Here is a 21,343-nt window from a genome sequence, read left to right as displayed (position 1 = left end):
CAGCAAATTGTTATGATGAAAGAAAATTGAAAAGAAGTCTGTCAGGAGTTGACATAAATCTGGTGAATTCTTGTAAAATTATGCACCAACTAAATAGCACTCCATGCTGCTTCTGTTCCTGTATGGTGGGCGAACACAATAGCTGACAATATCACACATGTAAACACATGTAGAAAAGTCTTAAAGTGGTTCCGTTTCGGTCAAACACAAACACAGCCAGAACTTCCTGTTGTTTTTCAACATACAATTTTATTATGGAAGATATATTTAGCCAAATAATATTTCCCAATAACAAGGAATAGTACAATACTGTATACACTGCTAATTAAATGACACGGCACATTGATAAATATGAGGTTAACGTCAGTAAGAGAACATAAAAGAATTGGAGCATACAGTGCAGCAGTGAGGACAGTAAAGCTCCAGCGGCTGTGTCTCACCTTGAAGCCTCTGCTCCATCTTCATCTAGTCCTCTGATAACAAAAAAAACAAACAGTGTGCGATATACAACCGCACCCAATCACATCCAAGACTGGAAGCACCCGAGCCTGTACCCCTCCCTGGTGTAATGATGATTTCAGCATCGATGGCAACATTCATGCAACAGAAAACAGCATAAAAAAATTTTAAAAAAAGGAAAACAAGCGTGGAAATGATGGCATGAGGGGCTCGGACTGGGGGGCCACCACTTGACAAACTGATACTGAGAAAGTCTGCCATCCCCAGACTGAAGCACGTGTATACGGAGCCACGGATGATGGAGTAGAGATGTTGCGGGGCAGCTCCCTCTTACTGGAACCCAGCTGCTCAGGTCAGGGTTCAGACAGTGCAGGAGCACTGAGGTGATGCTACCTGCGAGAAACAAGCAGAGCAGACAAAGGGCATCAATCCCTCAGCAGACACCAATAACTCATGTTCAGAGATGGTGGGTCAGCATTTCCCAGCAACAGGAGGATACAGATCAGTGATTCTTGCTTTTTTTTTTTTTATGATTCCCTTTCATTTGTAAATTATTGGTTAAAAAAACACACGTGTTCTGAAAGTGACGCAGGTTAAGGGAAAAGTCATTTATGATTGGTGAGTTTTAATTAAGTCGGGCCAGAGTTCATAGTGCTGAAGATGGAAGTGGTTCATTAATCACACACTAGCAGACTGGTCTGGTGCAGAAAAGGCCAAAGCACATCACTTTCATCTAAATTATAGTTAATCGTCGACCAATAGAAAACATGTAAGTGAATTAAGCCCAGCAAGGAGAGAATTTAACGTGGCTCATGTTAGTCTGTGGTGAACACAGTCAAATCTGATCAAAATACAGTTTTTAGTTATTTATTTTTACTTTTTTATTTTTTTATAAATATGTGGGCTCCATGATGTGTGTATTATTTTAATGTAATTAATAAAGAAGGATATGCAACACTAGTTAATGTTGCGATTCAAACCAAAGATGAATGAGAGAAAGCCTCATTGAAAATGGTGGGAATTAGCTTCATTAAAAAATATGTTGGTTCAGTTCACGAGTTGATGGACATCTGAATGTTAATGGGATTTTAAATTTATAGAAAAATGTCATATTTGGCAGCAGAGATGGACAAAATATTACTGACAAACTGTGACGATGTGAACTGAGGGATGATTTTCCAAATCGATAAGTTGGCTTTAGGGTTAATGGACTGGAATGTTGTGCTGAGCAGTCAAAATAATCATCGCAGAAGTCAGAAAATGAAAACTGCGACCATTCTCAAAGCAAAGCAGTAAAAAGAGAACTAAGAGCAGGTGTTAATATATGTTTATACATTTCTTAATGATTTTTCAAGGCTACAAAAGGTAAAATAGAACAAAAAAAACTCAAATTAGAATAATATAGTTTAGCAGAACAGTGGGCAAGTTATGTTTGGGATGTCATCGCTCCCTTGCTATAAATGACCAACGTATACTGTACTGTTATTCAATTAATTTTCAATGTTTACAAAAAAACACACACTAATGCCGTCAATAGTTTAATAGATTTGTGGGCAGTTTCAGGTCAGATAATTACATGCATGAAATAAACCAGACTCCAAAATGAACAGAAAAGATAACGAAACGTCTGCTTGGTGTGAACAACATGGTTAATTCATACGGTTGAAAGATAACAGTTATTAGGCCGGAGCCAATTAACTCTCACTGATAAATATGCATGGATTGATGAGCTTTGCAGTTACCAGTGTGTAACTAAAACCTGGGGTAAAGATTAGCATTTCACATATCAAATGACAGTTTTTTAATATAACTCGTTTGACTGCGGTTATTTTCACTGTGGCTGGTCAAATACTCATGTTTCTCGACAGCATATACTTAAAGTCTGGTTTGCACAGTGGCATTATTACAGACGTCCCTTTATCCAGTAAGCTACTTCAGGGGAACATGACATGTTTGCAGGTCAGACAGCCTCTTCTTTGTGTTCTGAAGCTTCCCATGGTTCTTCAGTTCAGTAAGTTCTTCAGTTAAAGGTGCTTTAACCACCTCAACTCCCAACTTTCAGGAGCAGGTTCCGTCATCTGAGCTCCTTACCACATCGAAAAAGTCTTAACTCTTTAAAAGTGTACTTTACAAAATAACCCACCAATGTAGCATCCAAATTAATGTGCATCTTTTCTAATAATAAAGTGTAAATAGGCTAATGTTTTTTATCCAGAGTGAATTTTTTGTGAATTTTTTTTGTGCTGTTTTTGTGCGAGATGGTGTGTGTCTTGAAGTGGGAGGAAAATCAGATTTCAGTGAATTCTTTATAAGGAAATAGGACAATAGAGCTGTGGTAGCTGACACCATGCAATCCCATCATGCAACACCAGCAAGCAATGCCATTTCGACAGGAAGCAGCGTGATGTACATCCACACACGCATATAACAGGCAGCATACAACTTGTCTCATCGTGTCCATAGAAAGTGAAGATGGTGGATAGCTGTTGTGCAATATAGGATGACTAGGAAGTCAGGAACAGGCTGAAGGGAGAGCATTTTTATCAGATCACCAAAGATACTGAGGATGCCAGAGGCGGATCACTGCTACGCGATGGGAACCCACAGACAACGCTTAAGTGATCACTTCATATCAGATACTGTATCGCAACGCTGAAGTTGGGCATCCAGAGTCGCAGGGGAAATAAGTCACAACTCAAGTTTACTGGGGTAGAAGTGTATTGGACTAAAATGTAAAGCCTTACTGTATTTTAAGACACACTATAAAAACCTTTATTACCTTAAGTTTTCGTAAGAGCTCTATGGAATCATCAACAATTCAAATTGCGTGATGTGCTTCAGAGTGAGGCGGCTACAGTATTCTATCTTGTGTCGTGAAAAATCTAGAGCTTTTCAGTCCAGTTTACGGATCGATACGGATAAATTGGTGGGATAAATTGATGCTGTCCAATCCCCAAGTCCAAAACACAGTATCGAGATGCAGGAAGCTAATGGCTAAGTATCAATCACAGCCAAACGCTGTTCCATGGCACTGCCACTGACTGTCAGTCATTAGCTCAGAGAATGCCACACCCAAAATGAATGCCACGCTATTTGTTATAATTTTTCCCAAGTAACAACAGTGAAATCACAAAGCCTCTTTTTCTTTTATGCTGATGATGCAGTTTCCGGAATTTGCAAAATGTTGGTGTAATTAATTATAAACGTACACACTCGCCGTCCAAGTAATGTAAAAAAAACACAAAAGTTATAGTCACAGCAAAGTGTCAGAAAATGTATAAATGATGCATGTAACATCAATGGATTTTTTTTTATGCTAATCCATAAAAGGTTTTATTTTAATTTTCAACATCAACTTAAAAACTATATGCAAAAAAAAGAATCTTGGTGTCTCAAAAGCGATTTAACCCTTTAACACTGAGCATATCAAAGGAGACACGTTTGCACAAGCGCACTTTACAATACCGTAATTACACAATGGTTTCTGAAAGCTGAGAAGTTGCAAGTCAAAGCCAACGTGAGGTTATTACGGTAATTTCAATTGCGCTGTTGCAGGAAGCCGGCGAATCAACGTCTTTGTCACCAGAGAGGAAAGAGTTGGACTGTTCCAACTAAAACACATTATTTTAAATGTTTTCCACTTTCAAATTGAACGTTATTTTAGTTACTTTTCCTGGCCCTTTTTCTGGTTAAAAAATAAGCAAAGCAGGCTTAGGTGTTAGAGGGATAATATCACCATGCAACATATGGCGGTATTTTACCCCCCCACATACACACCTCTAACTTCTAACTAATATATATGTATTAATAAGCTAATTCCTACTATTTCCAGAATATAGTGAGCAGTAATATCTATCTGCCACATATGTATGTAACTTTCTTTACTTTCGTAAATTGAAGGCACCAGTGCTACAGAGGCACATATTTTTTTGCCAAAGTAAAAAAAGCACAGAACCACACCTGAATATGAGTCCCTTCGAGCTGTCACAGCCATGGCAGTTTTCATATGATGTGATTCAACAGTAAGCCCTGCACTGGTAGATGACACTCATTTCACCTATTTAAGTAATCAGTCAGCTTTAGGTAATCTCCGATCTCCTGGAAAGCTGTTGGCAGTGCATGCTGGGAGTGTTTGCTTGTATTCAGATGTGGAAAGGGAGGTTGGTATTTTGATTTCATTGGGGATTAAAGGTCACAAGGAAGTACTTAAATGCTCCTGCAGAAACTTTGGGCAAAATCATTTCTCCTCAGCTGTGAGTTGGCAGTGCACTCAGATCACCGTTGTCACAGTAAGTTGTCTCCCACTTTGCAGTGACAGAGCCTCACACACCCAACCAGTAATCCCCTGCAGCAAAGTTTGGAGTAAGCTGACGGCATGGAAAAAAAGATAAATAAGGATTTTCATTTTTCACCCTGTAATGAAAAATTGCATTGCACTTTCTCTACTTGCTGCATTTATCTCCAACACACTTTCAGATATGACTATAATGACATGACAAAAAAAACACCTTCTTACCATTGTTTTACATTACATTTATATTACAATTGTTTAACATATTAAACAAATTAAACTTATTTTTAATGTATTCATTTTCAACTTAGAGGTTTCCCATCATTTCACTAGTGACATATTTGAATACATGGGGAAACTTTCACCACTTAGAAAAGAGAGATTGACTGACAAATGACTTGCATTAACTTTGTTGTTTATTTTCCCCTCTGGAACATGTGAAATAACCATATTAAATCAGGTAGTCACTTGGCTATTAATCTCAATGCAGCTGACTAGTCCCTCAAAGCTAATGGGGTTTAGAATTTGCATGAAGCGAGTTTACCCACAAAGCTTCGCCTAAGAGGATTGCTGTTCAAACAGAGAGCTTATTGTCACACTTGTTCATAGACATGGATTAACGATAGCAGGCCCAATGAACTCCACAAACTGTGGCGGCAACTCACAGTTTCGCTTCACCGCTTCCGATCTCTGTTCGAGAGGGACACAGTGATTCACTGCAACATACTGTACATAAACAGTATATTTGATGCGGGTGCTGGATTGTTGAGCACCACTCAAGCATGTCATGAGTGTTTGAGCAATAAAAAGTGAGGGAATGTGCTGTATATACCCCCTGAATTCTCACTGTGTTGTCATCTTAGCTTTTATACATCATTTGAATAAGCCTCTTTCATTGCACGCATGTCTGCTATGTTTCATAGTGATTAAAGCAGCTTTAGGAGCTAAATATAACGTGCATCCGCTGCATTAGTTCTTCAATAGTTATCAGAGGGACAGGTTTAAGATATACAGGTATACAGTATACACATACTGGTTTCGACAGTTATTGTTAGGGCAGGTCTCGCTGAAACAAAAACTTATCTGGAACCTTAACCATGACATGTTAATACCGAACACTAGCTGACACTGCGGGACATGATTTTGTCCCCTAATAATATCCAGAACAGCTTGTATGAGCAGCGCAAAAGTGAGTTTGAATTTCTGTGCCCATCCATCTGTGTTCAGGGTCTACATGAGTGGTTCTGCATTTGCTCGGAGACATGAAGCACCCACCGTACATGTCAAGTACGTCTACTCGGGGTTCCCTGAGGTCTAACAGCAGCCAGAGCCCAAAGATGACTTTGTAAAATAGGGCTCCCAGTGCTACTGGTACACTGGCAAAATAGTTAGTGAACTCCCATTTTGAAGCCTTGAGAGTCATATTAATATTCTTTTTTTTTAAAGCCAGAAGTAGCTGTATTTGAAAGAACTGACTAAGTGTTCTTGTTCAGACAGAACTAGTTAAATCAATACATGTTGTGCTATAATGACACGTTTAACCATTTACTGATATGAATTTGTAAAAGTACAATTAAGGACGTTGGTAGTTGTGTCTTTTCTAAAATATCTGAAAGTTTTAATAAAACTATTTCTAATACAGTGTTTGCAATTGTCTTCTTTGTTCTATCGTTTTTGTTCAAGCTTGACTTAACACAAAGGGTTTCACACTGTTTTGAGTTGTGAAAAAAAACAAAACAACCAGTGACTGAACTATTTTAAGACAAACACATCAATTACACCTGGTGGTGTCCGGTCATCCAGATCGCTTGAAGAGTGTGGTGGTTGAAGTAATTCAAAATTTAACTTTAAAAAAGTAACATTTCTTTAGAGAAGTACTGACTCTTATTTGGAAAGTTTTGATGGGATACCAGTGAGGGGGAAAAAAGCCTCTACACTACACTGTTGGAAACCAATTTCCATTACTCCCTGTTCTCTGGTGTTTTACCCCTTCCTTCACACCATCAGCACACCTGAGTCTAATCAATCAGCAAATCAACATTCACCTGCAGCAACATGAAATCTTCTCGTCATTCCACCCGTCAGCAGCTTGTTCAGTCACAGACTGTGGTAATAAATCCTACCCCACCATGACTGTTGATGTTTTTTCACCTGCCATCTGTAAAAAGTAACTCTGTGACTCACGTTCTACTTGTTTCTGTCAGTTTGCAGCCTTGCCGCCATCACTCAGCTCTGCTTCAGAGGCTGAACTCTAATGGTCCTGTTCTCCTCAACCTCAGTTAACTCTACAGCCGTTCTGGACTCAGCCATCAGTGATAGAGTTTAAATATTCAAATCATTTTTATGTATTCCGACAATTAATTATTGTCGGGATACAATATTGAGAAATATTGACAAGTGAGCCAAGACTTTTCTGACTGTAAATGTCCAAATAATTTATATTTCAAAAATATAATCTTCTCTAAAATCAATTTATTTCTATTTATATAGAGGTAAGTCTCTGCTGTGTCTAATAAGCAGTAATAAGACCTGAATTTAGTGACCCTAACACAATTCACAACTTTAGATTTAGCATTTAGCTGTAGTATGCATATCCAGAGATCCGCAAATGACTGTGTGAACAAGAAGCGAGGGCAGTTCCAGTAACATGATTCGAATAAGAATAAGTGTCAGGGTGCAGTTATTGCATTATTTAGGGCACCATAAAGAGCCAGGCTATTGATTTGAGAGCAGAAGCAGCTCCCCAGTTATTCTTGTCATTGTCAGTATCATTAAACTGATGTATGGCTCATGCTTTTCTCCTCTCTGCTTCTCCTGACTCTGCTCTTTGTCACTATCTCACTCACTTTTAAACACTGGCTGCTATTTCAGGAAGAAAAAGACATACACACACTTGTTGCCATTTAAACAGCTTTTGAACTGAGTCATTGGTGAGTGATTTGTCATGTTTCAAAGGTCTAGTTCAGATAGTCATGGTTTGGTCACCTGAATTATGGTGTTTATGAAAAGGAAAACAGACGTGAGCTTGATCTATACTCTCAACACTTGATAATTGGTGCTTGAACTTAAAATCACACACAACATTTTCAGTTTATGCTTCGGCGAAAGGTTACACTTTGTGTAATGGATGGATGTGAGGAAATTGGTGAGTTGACTGATGAGATTTTAAATTTATTCCTGGTAGGACAAAAGGAGCACAAGAGACGTCGGTGGTCAGAACAAACCACGGTCAAGCTCGATCTTTCTGTATGGAGTTTGCATGGTCGCCCGGAGGACATGAGGAGAGTTGGGCTAGGGTGAGATGGAGGCAGATGATCCACTGTGAGGACCCCTAAAAAGAGAAGCTAAAAGAAGAAGAAGAAGACTCCCGGTGAACTGTAGATAATGATCAATGAAGGAGATTGCTAAGATGAATTTCCTTCATAGGGTATCTGGGCTCAGCCTTAGAGATTTGGTGAAGAGCTTTGGGCATCTGAAGGTCAGACCCAGGACCCACTGGAGGGATTATGCCTTGTGATCCCCCAGGAAAAGCTGTAAAGCATCGCTGGTATTACAGATGTCTTGAACACCCATCCAAAACTTGGATGAGCAGAAGAATATGGATGGACTCCAGCTTCATTTCACAGTCTGAATGCATCTGTGTGTATTCAGACAGTGAAATGAAGACTTGTTAAGACAAAAATCTTCAAGTTTTCTCTCCTGGTAAAGTGACTATCTAAAATAATAATTATGATTTCTTGTTGACACTTGTCGAGGAAAATATTTGGCTTGTCAGACATAAAGTGCACGCCAGATGAGCAAAAAAAAAACCCAACATTTCTCACGTCGTAATTGACTATCATTTTATCACAATGTTTGCAGGCGGTGATTCCTGCCAGAGGAGGTGTCACTGACTACTGACTGAATTGGTGCCCAAACATTTGGCTGTGTGTATTTGTCTATTTATTTATTTATATCTGTGAAGCAAATAAGAAAGTCACTTGGATCAGAGTCACATTTTGTGTTGTGTTGACTAAGAAAATCAGAAAGAAAATTACCCATAATGATGTAAAGGCCAAAAGTTCAATGTGCTTTCATGGACCGTTGACGAGTTGAATAAATGGTATCTTGTATTTTGGATGGTGATTCTCTGTCTTCAGGAAAAGTGCCGTTATTTATGCCAATACAACATAAACAGAGGATGCAAAGTCTGTTAAATCTCACATTTATGGTAAAATAATAATTATATGGTTGAGCAGTCACTGCAGTAACCCTCAGTTGTTTCTGCAGCCAAGTGTGTTCATATGGATCTTTAGTGCGAGAAGGTGTTGATATTGCCAGGCTGCTCAGCTGTGGCAATAAACTCAACACATACTATTTCTTACACACAAACATATACACACATTGAGTGTGAAAACAGCTATAAAAGATACCATCATAATAAAGTTATACTATGGTATTTGTACACTGTGATAAATGAAATAGAGGAAAATAATATTAGCTAGATATACATATGTAGACAATATGAATCAAATCATCCTATTTTTTTTCTGCTCTCTTTACTCAGCTCATGTGTGGATATTTTGTTAAAGATAGTTGGAGTATAAAGCTCACAGATGGGTTCAATTGTTAGTATGGCACAAACAAAGCCCACCTCTGCTGTAAATAAATGTGGTTGTTATGATTCAATGTTAAATGGAAAGTCGAGGTGTCTGTGAGTAATTATGCCTCATATTCTATAGACCAGGATGTACTTGTGTTGTATTTGGTAACTCTTTGTTACCACACTGACTTTTTGGCATTATCTGGTTATGGTTAAAGTTAGGGAATACACTTTGTTTAGGCTGCCCAAATCAAGTCAAAGCAAGTCAATGCAGTTTCCTGAACAGAATAGCTGTGCAAAAATGAGGAACAGGAAAATATGAATTCCTGTCATTTTTGAAGAATAAAAATTTAATTGTCCACAGATGTAATCCAGTTTTCAAAAGTAACTTATTTAAATTTTTATTTCATATAATTAAAGTTCAGATAAATACAGCCTAGTTGCCTTTGATTTAAGGTTTTTTAAAAAAGTATTCTCAATTAAAGTTGCCATTTATCACTGTGATAATGTAAAAGGTTTATATGTTGATCAAATTTAAGTTAACATTTTTGAAAGAACCAAAGAAAGGCTTGGCAGTAAACAGGCACTCAATAGGTGAATGACTGGCTGCAGACAGTTTCACTGTATGGATGTCCCTCTTTGATAGGTAGAGGTCACTCAAGGATTCAGGTTTGTTTGTTTTTTAAAAAAGAGATTAAAAAGCACATTATGTAATATTAGTAATATTATGATAAAAGAAAAAGAAAGATTATTATTAGTATTATTATTTACAAGTGACCAGAAACACAAGTCCACAGTTGGTTGGTTTAGAATGACAGTCCCCTGTGAGCCTGGTAAACATGAATGTGTGTGTGTGCAACAGAAAATATCAATACAATTTTTTATTTTTTTTTTACAAAACAATATCTGCCAACATATCTGTAGTCATTAGTTAGTCTGTCCTTTAGTGCTGCTTTTAGTCACAACAGGTGAACATCAATATCGCTCTGTCTTCACAATGACTCATTGCTCATTTTTTTTTCGAGTGCTGAGACTGTCATGCTTTTGTAACTGATAGTGTCTGGCTATTTGATTGCTGACCACCTACTGCTGCGCTCGTCACCATGGGAGCATCAATTCTGCCCGCTGTTTTATGAATAGAGCGCTTTGTTCCACCAGATTTCCATTTCCTTCCTCGGAGGAAAATAAGCGATGATCGATACTACATACAAACGGTGGTGTCTTGAATTGAATGTCATGTCGTTTGTAGGAGAGTTTTCAATCGCAACTGGATAAAATATGTCAAGCCTGCTGCAGTGTCATTGGGCAGATTTGTTAAATCTCAAGTAAATCTAAATAATTTAACAGGTACTTTTTTAGCTCCTCTGTCAGGCCTTGGTGTTTCTCAAGCATCTTGTCCCAGTCATTCTCAATCACCCTATAGGAGGTGTCTTTTAGTCTGACATTGGAACTTCCAGACCATTATCAGAGCAACTATTTTAGCCACCTGGTTGTGTTCCATTTATGCTGTTCCTGTCTGCATCTGATATATAATGTGTGTTTGAGGTCAATTTTTGCTTTAAATCATATTGACCATTGTCTATGTACACCACACTTTCATTACGGCATAATTCATTTGCCCCAAAAAAGATAAGACACAAAATAAAGATGAAAATAGCCTCACATAATCACATTTTGACGTCCATATTTGGAAGTATATAATTTCCCTTCCTAAGCCAATGCATTTGATGGGTCAATATTGAAACAACATCTTCAAACCCCAAGTTTATTCCTTTCACATTAAAGAAACATAATAAGAATACTGTCACTTCCAAAACTCAGTCAAATCACACACAGATTTATGTTTTATATCTTAGTGAGGACACATCATAGACATCATGCATTCTAAGTGTCTAACCCTAACCCAATTCCAACGCTAACCCTAAAAGCAGGTCTTAACCTTGGAAAAGTACACACACACACATACATACAAACACTTCATACGTGAGGCTTTCCTTTGACAATGGCCACGAGTTTAACTTTTGAGTCTCTACTCGCACGAGACCTGTAACAACAAACTGTCCAAGAAACCAGACAAGGGCTAAATAATGAAGATGATGATGACGAATGAGACCTTACATCCTGAGTGTAGGTTAATATCAGTGTTGTCGGGTTATTTTCAGCACGCTGAATAGAAACGATGCAAGTGGTCCTGTGAAAAGGTCTCTGCTGTATGAGCTGATGAAGGTTAAAGGCTCAGATGTGGTGTTTGTACAAAAGACTCACAGTGACAGCTTTAATGAGCCTGAGGGGAGGAGAGATGTGTGTGTCTGTGTGTGTACTACATCTTTGTGAGGTCCAAAAAAAGCGTACAAACCTATTTTGTGAGGACATTTTCACCTTGTGGGGACATTTTGTCTGGGCCCCACAACTTTAAAGGGCCTTTTCAAGGTTAGGACCTGTTTTAGGGTTAGGGTTAGAACTGGGCTAGGTAATCTATCAAGTCTATGATGTGTCCTCAGTAAGATATAAAAACAAATATGTGTGTATTAATTGTTCTGAGGCAGAAATGACTTGTAATCATGCTTCGATGCACTGAGGCTACTGGAGGCAAATGATTTAGTAGTTGTGTGGAAAAGGATGAATGGTGATAAAAGGCAATATACTTGGACTCATGCTAGAGGGAATTTAATATCCTTGGCTAGGTTAGTGCAGTTTTATTGTCTATAACATATTGTCTAAAAAGTGCAAAATTTTGCCTGTTGGTTTGACGGATCACCGCCCTGTAATTTGTCATGTTTGAAACGCTTACATTCCTAAAGTCTTAACTTAACTGAACAATGGACGTTTTATTACAGCTTTATTATGTGTCACTCATTTTTTAAGAATGAGAACTTTTGATTTTTTTTTTTTGAAAGGAGAACAATAGCATTTTAACTCTATGAGACAGTGATGGGATAATGGGAAAAACAGAGATAACACTGCTTCGTCAGCAGTCACACAGGACATTATCAGATCTATGACAAATGTAGAGAATGATATTTTGGAGCTGCACTGCAGGGTTTAGCAGAATGCAGTGGATATTGAAGCAATATTGAAGAACTTCAAACGAATGGAAAGTCTCTTACTGGATAATTAGGTAATAAAGCTCAAAGTGAGGCAATGCCACTGTCCAGTGTCTTATTTGGCCTACAGAGAAGCAGTATGAGCTCTGATATGGAACAGGAACTCAGGAGAATTTAGTGAGATGCGGGGATTTTTTAAGCACAGAACTTTTTTTTTTACATTTAGAAGACTTGAACTCAGGCGCTTGCTGCACTGGAACCTTTCATGCACAGTGGACGTGTTGTTCTGTGGTGTCCAACACACAGCGACACGTCACATCAGGTGCCTTTGCTTCAAAATCACCTTGAAATATCCAGGAAATAAAATGAAAATAATGATGGATGTGAAGGTGGTGTCTTTTGGTGAAAGTCCACCTCTTGCTTGATTTGATTAGCTGCCTGAGCCGAGTGTGACATTGAGGAGTGCTGCAACTCTGTGTCTTGTGTTGAAAAGTTCAAAATATTGTAACTTTTAATGGCCGAGAATGACCCCCACCTCCCACCATAGTCTGGTTCTGCTGACAGTTTCCTCCTGTTAGAGTGAGTTTTCCCTCCTCACTGTTGACAACATTGGCTTCAAATTAAAAGGAAAGAATCCGCTCTGTAATGTCTAAATTATAACACGATATTTGCCCAGTAGTTTAATGGAACACTGAGGGAGATGATGTCACGTCAGGGCCTTACCTCAGTGGCAAGTTCTATTTTCTTGCCGTAACAGCTATGATGATGACGAGGATGGTGAGAATGACCCCTCCAGCCACCAGGAGGTAACACTTCCTCTTCCTCAGCTGCCTCTGTGGAGAAAGGATTCAGTATGTGGGTGCAGTTCAAGAGTCACAGTTCCCATTGGACACTTTACACTGCATTCTGTGCCTTTAAGAGAAAGCTAAATCTGAGAGAAACTCGTCGTTGCCTTTAAATAATCATATTTTTTTCTTTCAAATTTCAATTTGTCCACTCTTTGTTGTTGGTTTCCGTCACACGGCGCTGGTTTAAGTAGATTTTGCTGTTAAGAAAACTAAAATGCTAAATCTTAAATACTCTATTTTAGCAGCCCTGTAAATGTCAAGCTCCAGTTTAATGGCCACGCAGCCACAACAGTCAAACAGCCCACTTACACCGCTTAAGTTGTTTTTCGAAACAATTCCACGGCACATGTTTACAGGCACTCAGACTCACAACACACACACAAAAAGAACAAATAAGACATCTTGAAAGCGTTAATTGAAGTGTTGGCCATCAGTGTGACATGATTGCTCATTTAACTTGTCAGCGTGATGAGGGAGGATGGCGTAAGATTAGAGGGAGGAAGTGGAGGAGGGACAGCATATTAGACACCTAAATACAGTATTTTTCTCCCCCCTCCTTATTATAACTTATTCATTCAGCCCATGAAGAGCTGTCAGTTTCGTGTGACACAGGCATTTTAAAATCAAAAAAAATAAAACGAAGAAAACTTTTCATGAAAGGGTGACTTATGCAGATGATCACCTTCCTCAAAAAAGCTTTCAATAAACTTTAAATGGATTAAAAAACACCTAATACTCTACCACCATTTCATCATTGTTTTTTTTTTCCGAAATACCACAAATGTCAAAATATTCTAAGAAAAACAACTTCAAAAAGTTATTGCTCGTATTGGTTTAATTGAAGATCAAGTTTCCGCTCTAAATGTGAGTTTTTAATTTGCTAAAGAACTCTCCAGGCCGTATGACGTCACAATGGTTCCATTTCACACTTTCTCTCTGAAATTAAGGTTTGTCAGTTGCACAAGCATTATAATAAAATTATGAAACTATATGTTTTTTTAAAGGGGAATGTTTTCTTTTTTCAGTAACTATTAAGTATGTGATCTGAATTACTTTCTGCAAAGGGACAAGCTTTCATTGCCAAAGTTAAATTAAGTTATGTTATTTTGAAGTTATTTAAGTGACTTATGAAAACTCATAAGTCATACAGCATGCGTTACAGGCATGTGCATCCTTTTTTTTAAAAAAAAAAACAACAACAAAACACTTGGTGCTTGGTGCTAGTAAGATGTGCTGGGAACGTGCCAGAAGTCTATGAAAAGTTTGTCAATGAAAAGCTGCAGATCACTCAATATTAAACCCCCGAAACGTGTAAAATCTCACCATTTCATCAGCACTCGCATTCAATCTATTATTTTCATTTTAAGTGATTAGAGGTCCTTTCAGAAACATTTTCAGTTTTATTTCCAATATCGCCTGTGGTGTAATTTAGATGAATGCTTCAAAACATTTATCCAAACAGCATGTGCGTTTTATTTACTTCAATTACTTGGCATATTTTTTGGAAAGAGGAAAACTGTTGACTGTGTTGAGCAGAAATACTGAAGTAAATAGAGTGAAAAGCAGGGGTTGGGGAATATTTATATATTTACTTGTCTCCTCAGGCGGTAACGATGTGTTGGAGCACAGAATCTATGTTGTTCTGAAATGCTTTTTTCTCTCGTTTCTTTTCTAGCCTGTTTTTTTTTTTTTTCCCTTACAAAGGCAGCGAGAGCAGCAGCGTTAGACCAGAGCCGAGCTGGAGTCTTTAAATCCTGACGCGCTTCAAAGCACGGAGAGAGCAATTCATCTTCTTATCTGAGACTCAAAACAGGCTTTCTGTATGGAAGAGAGAGGGAGAGGGGGAGAGGGAGGAAAAAAAAAAATGCTGTCGAGTAATTTTCCGTTTAAACGTTCCACTCCACAACAATTTGCATAAGCAGCCCTGCGTCTGTGATAAGAAGATTGGTAATTTTCAAAGGCTCTGTGGGGATTGAGAATTAAAAGCCTTTCTCCACTATCTCCCCTCTTGCAGCTGGCCACCACAGATTCCCCAGCTTCTCTCACGCATTTCCTCCTAAACTACGCCTTATAAACTTTCTCTGCCATCCTCTCCTTCTCTCTGCTCGCTCTGACAGTGCCGAGTCGTTCCCCCTCTCTATATACTGTATTCCACTCTCTCTCTCTCTCCCTTTCATCCGTACTCACTCCTTACTTTCTCTATTTCTCTTGCTCAATCCTCCCAGCACTGTTGTTATTTGGGGAGGAACAGGAAAATAAATAAGGTAGAGAAGGAACAAAAGCGGCTTAGTATAACAAAGGAAGTGTTGCAGCATTTTTAAACCAGAATTTTCCAGATTGCAGAATGGGCTGAGAGGTGGGACAGTGGGACTTGCAGAGGAAGAGAGAGGAGGATAGAAACGGGACGCTCTCATCTCCAGAGACTTAATCTGTCAGAGAATTGTCCTTAGCGCCAGAACTTCTGAACCAGTGGGTGCTGGAAGCTGCCAGAGAGAAAGACAGCATTTATTTCACTTTTGATGTTAAATATGTGGGGAATTATACATTTAATCTGGGATATAACTGAATTAAACCAGGTTGTCAACACTGACATATACAGTATAACATGCTTCCAATAGCTATAGCCACCATGATAAAATATGCTGTCAACAAGGACATTTAAGCTTCATTGAGAATTTTCTCAATGTTAATGTCATGTGTTTCCATTCACCTGTACTTGAAGTGCAAGTGGAAATACCAAGAATCCAAAAAAATCACATGATTTCTTTTAACTGTGTGGTTAAGTTTGAAAAGTTAGTCTGGTAATGAAAACGGCTGCTTTGAGCGGGAATGATTCTTGGATGGTTATTTTAAGAAGAGTGCATTGAGTGTAGTACTCAATGCTTAAGAACATATGTGAGGCTGGAAATAAATTAATTGGCTCAGCTTCAGCTTCTCAAGACAAAGATACAACATAACTCAGTTGCTGCATCTATTTTCAATCATGAGAAATCTTTCAACCGGCGCGACTGCCACTGTATAGAGTAATTAATATTCTCTGACAAAGAACACTGGTCTCACGGATAAACTCTCCTTTTGACCGCTTCACATGTCTGAAGTCAATGCACTATGTAGGGCAAAGCCATGAGAACTACATCGCTGGCATACAGCTGAGCTGCTGTATCTAGCAATAACGAGACCTTAAAATCACCAAAATTAAACGTGAGGCAGGGCAACTAGGGTAGTGACGAAGGAAGTTGATTGTTCCACAAGACATGCATACATATTCAGGAGTGCTCCGAATTAATTTGATATGACAATGACTAGATCTAGACTCCACGTCACATTTCACTATGACTGTGCTTGTACGAATGTAAGCAGCTTTAAGCAGCTTCAGGTGAAACTTGGGTACCACTGACTACATCAGTGACTGTCAAGGCATAATGTAAAGAATTCTACTGAGTCCTTGTAAAAAAAAATATACAATGCAAATGCAATTTTGAACAAATAATGACTTTCTTGGAGAAAAGTGGTGTGGTGTGGTGGTTAGCCTCCCCAGTTTGAATTCTGGTCAGAGGTTGTGTGTTTCCTACGTGTGTGGGTTTTCTCAGGGTTCTCCAGTTTCTGCTCACAGTTCGAAGACATGCCGATTGTGCTTTAGGTTCATTGAAGACCGAATTGTGTGAATGTGTCTTGGTTGTTTGTCTCCGTATGTTGGCACTGTGACAGGCTGGTGTGTGTACCTGTGTGTACACAGCCTCTCACCCAATGTTATCTCCACAACCCTCAATGAAAGAGCTACATTAAACCATTTGGACAAATACCATGTTCCTGCTATATAGCCACTGATGTTCGAATGGATAGCACGGCATTCTCTGGTAAATAAAAAAACAGATTTCTGCATGGTCATTACTTTTTTTACTTGTTTTCTTTTAAAACATCTAAAGTTCAGCAGTGCGTAGACAGAAATGAAAGTTTGATATAGATAAGGAGAGTATATATGACTTATTCGGCTTTCAGCAACTGACCAATTCAAACATTTCTTTCTCCAGAGGAAAAATGCATTGGTAGCATCATGGCTGATAGCACAAACCAACAGTCCGTCTCATCTCTGTCTCCCTATCATGGGAGACAAACTTACTGTCCAAGGAGAAAAGCTTACCTTGTGTGCTATGTGAAATATCCTACTAATACAACAGTGTATTACATGTTAATGTCCATTATATTATTCTCCCTTTATCGCATTTGGTTTGGAAAATTGGAAGTCCATAAAATAAATAATGTTTCCAGCAAAACTGCCTCGCATGTAATCGGCTTATATGCAATTTACATAAAACCAGAGTCTCATGCATTCACCCTGATTATGATATTTAAGAGGTGCAACAAATAAACAGACTTCACAATCCTGGCATCCTGAAAGTGCTGTGACAGCTATTGTCAATAATGGAACAAATACACCCACCAGCATAAGCATATTTGGTCTCGCAAGGTAACGCAACTTGACCAAGTGATGCCACGGCTACTGTTATGGTCGATAAACAAATGAAATTCACACTGATAAATAAGTGAAATTAATTAAAAAAAACACCAAAGCACACATAAAACCAAGAGAAAACAATACCACACTGTACAGTCTATGCCTACCATCAAACTGTAGTCTATAAATGGATAATAATATTTACAATTTAAAAACAAGTAAAGTACCATTAAAACCATGATTTACAAGCAGAATAAACCAAATAAAATAAAACAAAACAACAGTTGCAGTGTGTCTGGTATACAGTCCACTAAAAAAATAAAGAAAATAAAAACGACTTGCTCGATGCAATGTTCCATAGACCAAGGGGACATTCACTGTGTCTTAACTTAAAATGAGTGATATTAACAATGATATGAAGCTGGTTGAAACGTGTTTTGGCTCAACCATATATTGTATATAAAAATGCAAGTGTATATGGAAGTGTCTGAAACCTGTGATCTAAAAATGGCCATGATCTTTTTGGCCATTTCAGCTTCAAACAGACTCCAAAGCATGACATAATGTATTGTAAGTTGAACACTGCGTGATTGACAGCTAGTAATCATAATTAGAGTAGATGCAGCAGACAAGCTGTCAGTCAGGCCTGACCTCACTCTTCCAAACATGTTTTTTTTCAACATGGAGCTGGCCAAAATACTAAACTTAACAGTAGTTCACAAACCAAGGGGTGACATGGGTGTCTCAATAACATCATCATCATCATTTTCTGAATGTATATGCATGTTTGATTCTTGGCGCCTTAATGAAGAAAATAATTCTGTCACTTTTGGGTACACACATGAATTATATCTTATCTTATCACTACCATCTGACATCAAAAGACTTTTGTCATAAGACAAGACAAAAGAGGTAAGTGTGATGCGCAGTATGAGTCCATTGATTTAGTATGGCATGCTAAATGTATACATTTAAAAGGCTCCTGGTGAGAACAAGGACTCCACACCCCTAGATACAATAAACAAGCTGTTTGGACTCACAAAGACATTTTTATTGTCGCTATTTATGATTCACCTTCAGCAAGAAAGGTGATCTAATCATGGAGCATATAGGGAATATAAGCCTTGCTTTCATAAGACCTTTCATATCATGTCTTATGCACGTGTGTGTGTGTGTGTCCGATATAAACAGTGTGGCAATGTTGTGGCAATGTTGTGGCAATGTTGTGGCGATTTTAGCTCCACACTTCCAGATTTGTAGCAAAACACAGGGTGCTATCTTTCAATGGTTTATTAGACTGTTGTGTTTCATTATGTTATTAACTCATTAACTTGCTATTAAATATTTTATTTTAAATTGTAATCACGATAGTGTAATAAAAGCCACAGAAGATTTGCCACACTTTGTCCACAAAAGATGACCATTCTACTCAGTTTTTAATTCATAAGTGCTGAAAGGGTAGAGCTGAATGCTTGAGCAGAACTACACAGTGGTTAAATGTACAGAGGTTAATTATTCACAGGAGAGAAAAACAACAACAACATTATGGGCAGCAAAACCACATTACACAAAAAGCAGTAACTGGAAACGACACAATATGCTTACTGCAGTGTCTCAGAGCCATCAACCATACTGTGGTCGTGGCCTTTCTTTGTGGTCTGGAATGACCAGTAATTATATGGCCTTTAGAGAGGTTCTATAATGCTGTCTAAACAACTTGTTCAACTGTTGCACAATGGAAAATGGAAATTGGATGATTTCTCGAAAAAGGAGCGCAAGTGCTGTTTCAGCAAATGCGCCCAAAAAACACCACATACTTATGTTCAAGTGACAGAGCCTTGTATTGTGATTTAGGAATAATGAACATATACCTGCAGGGTAAAGTTATGTGACCTTTGTTGTGTTCAATTTGGTTAATGATATACAATAAATGTCAGACAATTAATTACTTTATTAATATCGATTTCTGAGTGGAATCTTATGGAAACACTTTAATTAATTACATAAGCTGACAACTGAGAACCATCAGAGGTAAAACATTCAAAGTGAATATGTTTTGTATCTTACCTTATCTTGTATAAATACCTGTTGCAAAAAAATACTTCACTAAACTGTAAACTATAGTCACTATTATGTATTTATTGGAGCAAAAATATGTCCTTTAAAGGTGTCCCAGTTTCGTCCCAATGACTCTTTACAGTGACCTCCTGGCCTCTGTTAATATTAGCATCCTAATATATGTATCCCAAATAAATTGAGTACCTTTCATTAGTAATAACATGTATTATTTATTTTATATAGTTCCAAAAATAGTATATACTACTTTAAATTCTTTGGTAATCGGTTGCAGCAAAAATGTTGAGTATTCTACACATTCACACTCCAAAGAGTATATAAAACCTTATTGTTTATTATCTGTTGCCCTCCTTTGGGTGTGTCTCACCAAATGGTAATGGTCTAATAATACATGTGTTCCATTCATTATTTTAATTTAGGTTTCCGTTTTCCTTGGCCCAACTGTGGTTGATCATCGTTGATCATCAGCTTATACAACTAGATGGACTAGATGTGAAAGAGTGACACAACAATAAGCTACAGTTTCCCTGCAGTGTTCACATTATCCCAACCCCCAAGTCTGAGAGGAGTGATCATTCACAGCTTTACCACTGTGATTAGGTTATCCTTTTTCATTATCTTATTTGTCAAAAGGGCATGCAATTTGTATGTGTCAGTGTCTGGATGGGCCCATTCATCCATCTACCCATAATTTACAAGACATCTCTTTTTGTCTTCTTTTTCCTTTACCTTCCTCTTCCGTAGTTCCGTCCACAGTCACAATGCATGGCCGGTCTATATTATGCTCAATTCAGCCGGGGAAGAACTGTGTTTAGTCGATTTTTTTTTTCCACAACTAAGAGGGATGTAGTCACTCACTGAGAGATCAATTTTCAGTTCTGAAGACGGAGAGACTTTAAAGTCTTAACAATGACATCAGCATGGGGCCCACCTCCACTCCCACTGTTAGATCAATAATTAATTCAGTTGTTTTGTAGCTTTTGAGCTTCAGTTTTTCCCTCACTAACTGCTCCAACATAATGGTAATTATAACCCATCTTGTGCAGCAATCAACAATGAGAGTTCACTGTGGTCTACTGAACACAGATGAGGTGATAAAACATTGCAGCAACTAGAGAAACTTTGCAGCAGCGAGAGTAATTTGCCTCCAGACAATGCATTATAGATTTAATTTATTTTCAATGTGAATAGACGGGGCAAGGCACGAGAAGAAAATGACATCTGCTCTTAATTGGTGGAGATGCATTTGTGTACAAAGACCAGCGTTCAAGGCCGTGCCAATGGCTTGAAAGTGTTTGGCCTCTTTCAAACTATTCCTTCCTTTTTATGTGATCACAAAAGTGCCATTAGCTTCACGCTCCATTCACTTTGTAAGGGGTAATTACAAGATACTGATTGGTAAAAAATATTCAGCCACTGTATCAGGAATTAAATGAGATTAAGAGTTCTTAGGGCAGATCCTGCACCGAACAACCAACAACAGACTGTCGCACTTGGGTGAACCAAGTTTTTGGTTGCTTTTGGCATTTTGAGGAAATGGGGGTGATAATAATTTACTTTTTATGAATGTGGTTAGGTTTTGTCACT

General features: G+C 38.2%; 1 protein-coding gene across 1 annotated transcript in view; it reads right to left on the bottom strand.

Moving 5' to 3' along the window:
• Positions 1–232: 232 nt before the first annotated feature.
• The window catches only part of tsnare1 (T-SNARE Domain Containing 1), a 75,248-nt gene continuing 54,137 nt past the window's right edge, over positions 233–21,343 (bottom strand). The window contains exons 11-12 of the mRNA XM_044035111.1: positions 13,100–13,209; positions 233–852 (exon numbers count right to left, since the gene is read on the bottom strand). Coding sequence (XP_043891046.1) covers positions 13,114–13,209 — 96 coding nt within the window. The 3' untranslated portion in view covers positions 233–852; positions 13,100–13,113. The remainder of the gene's footprint in view (positions 853–13,099; positions 13,210–21,343) is intronic.

This window comes from Solea senegalensis, linkage group LG9, assembly GCF_019176455.1.
Source record: "Solea senegalensis isolate Sse05_10M linkage group LG9, IFAPA_SoseM_1, whole genome shotgun sequence".
In the NCBI taxonomy this organism is placed as follows: domain Eukaryota; kingdom Metazoa; phylum Chordata; class Actinopteri; order Pleuronectiformes; family Soleidae; genus Solea; species Solea senegalensis.
This window is presented reverse-complemented; position numbering and strand designations above follow the sequence as displayed.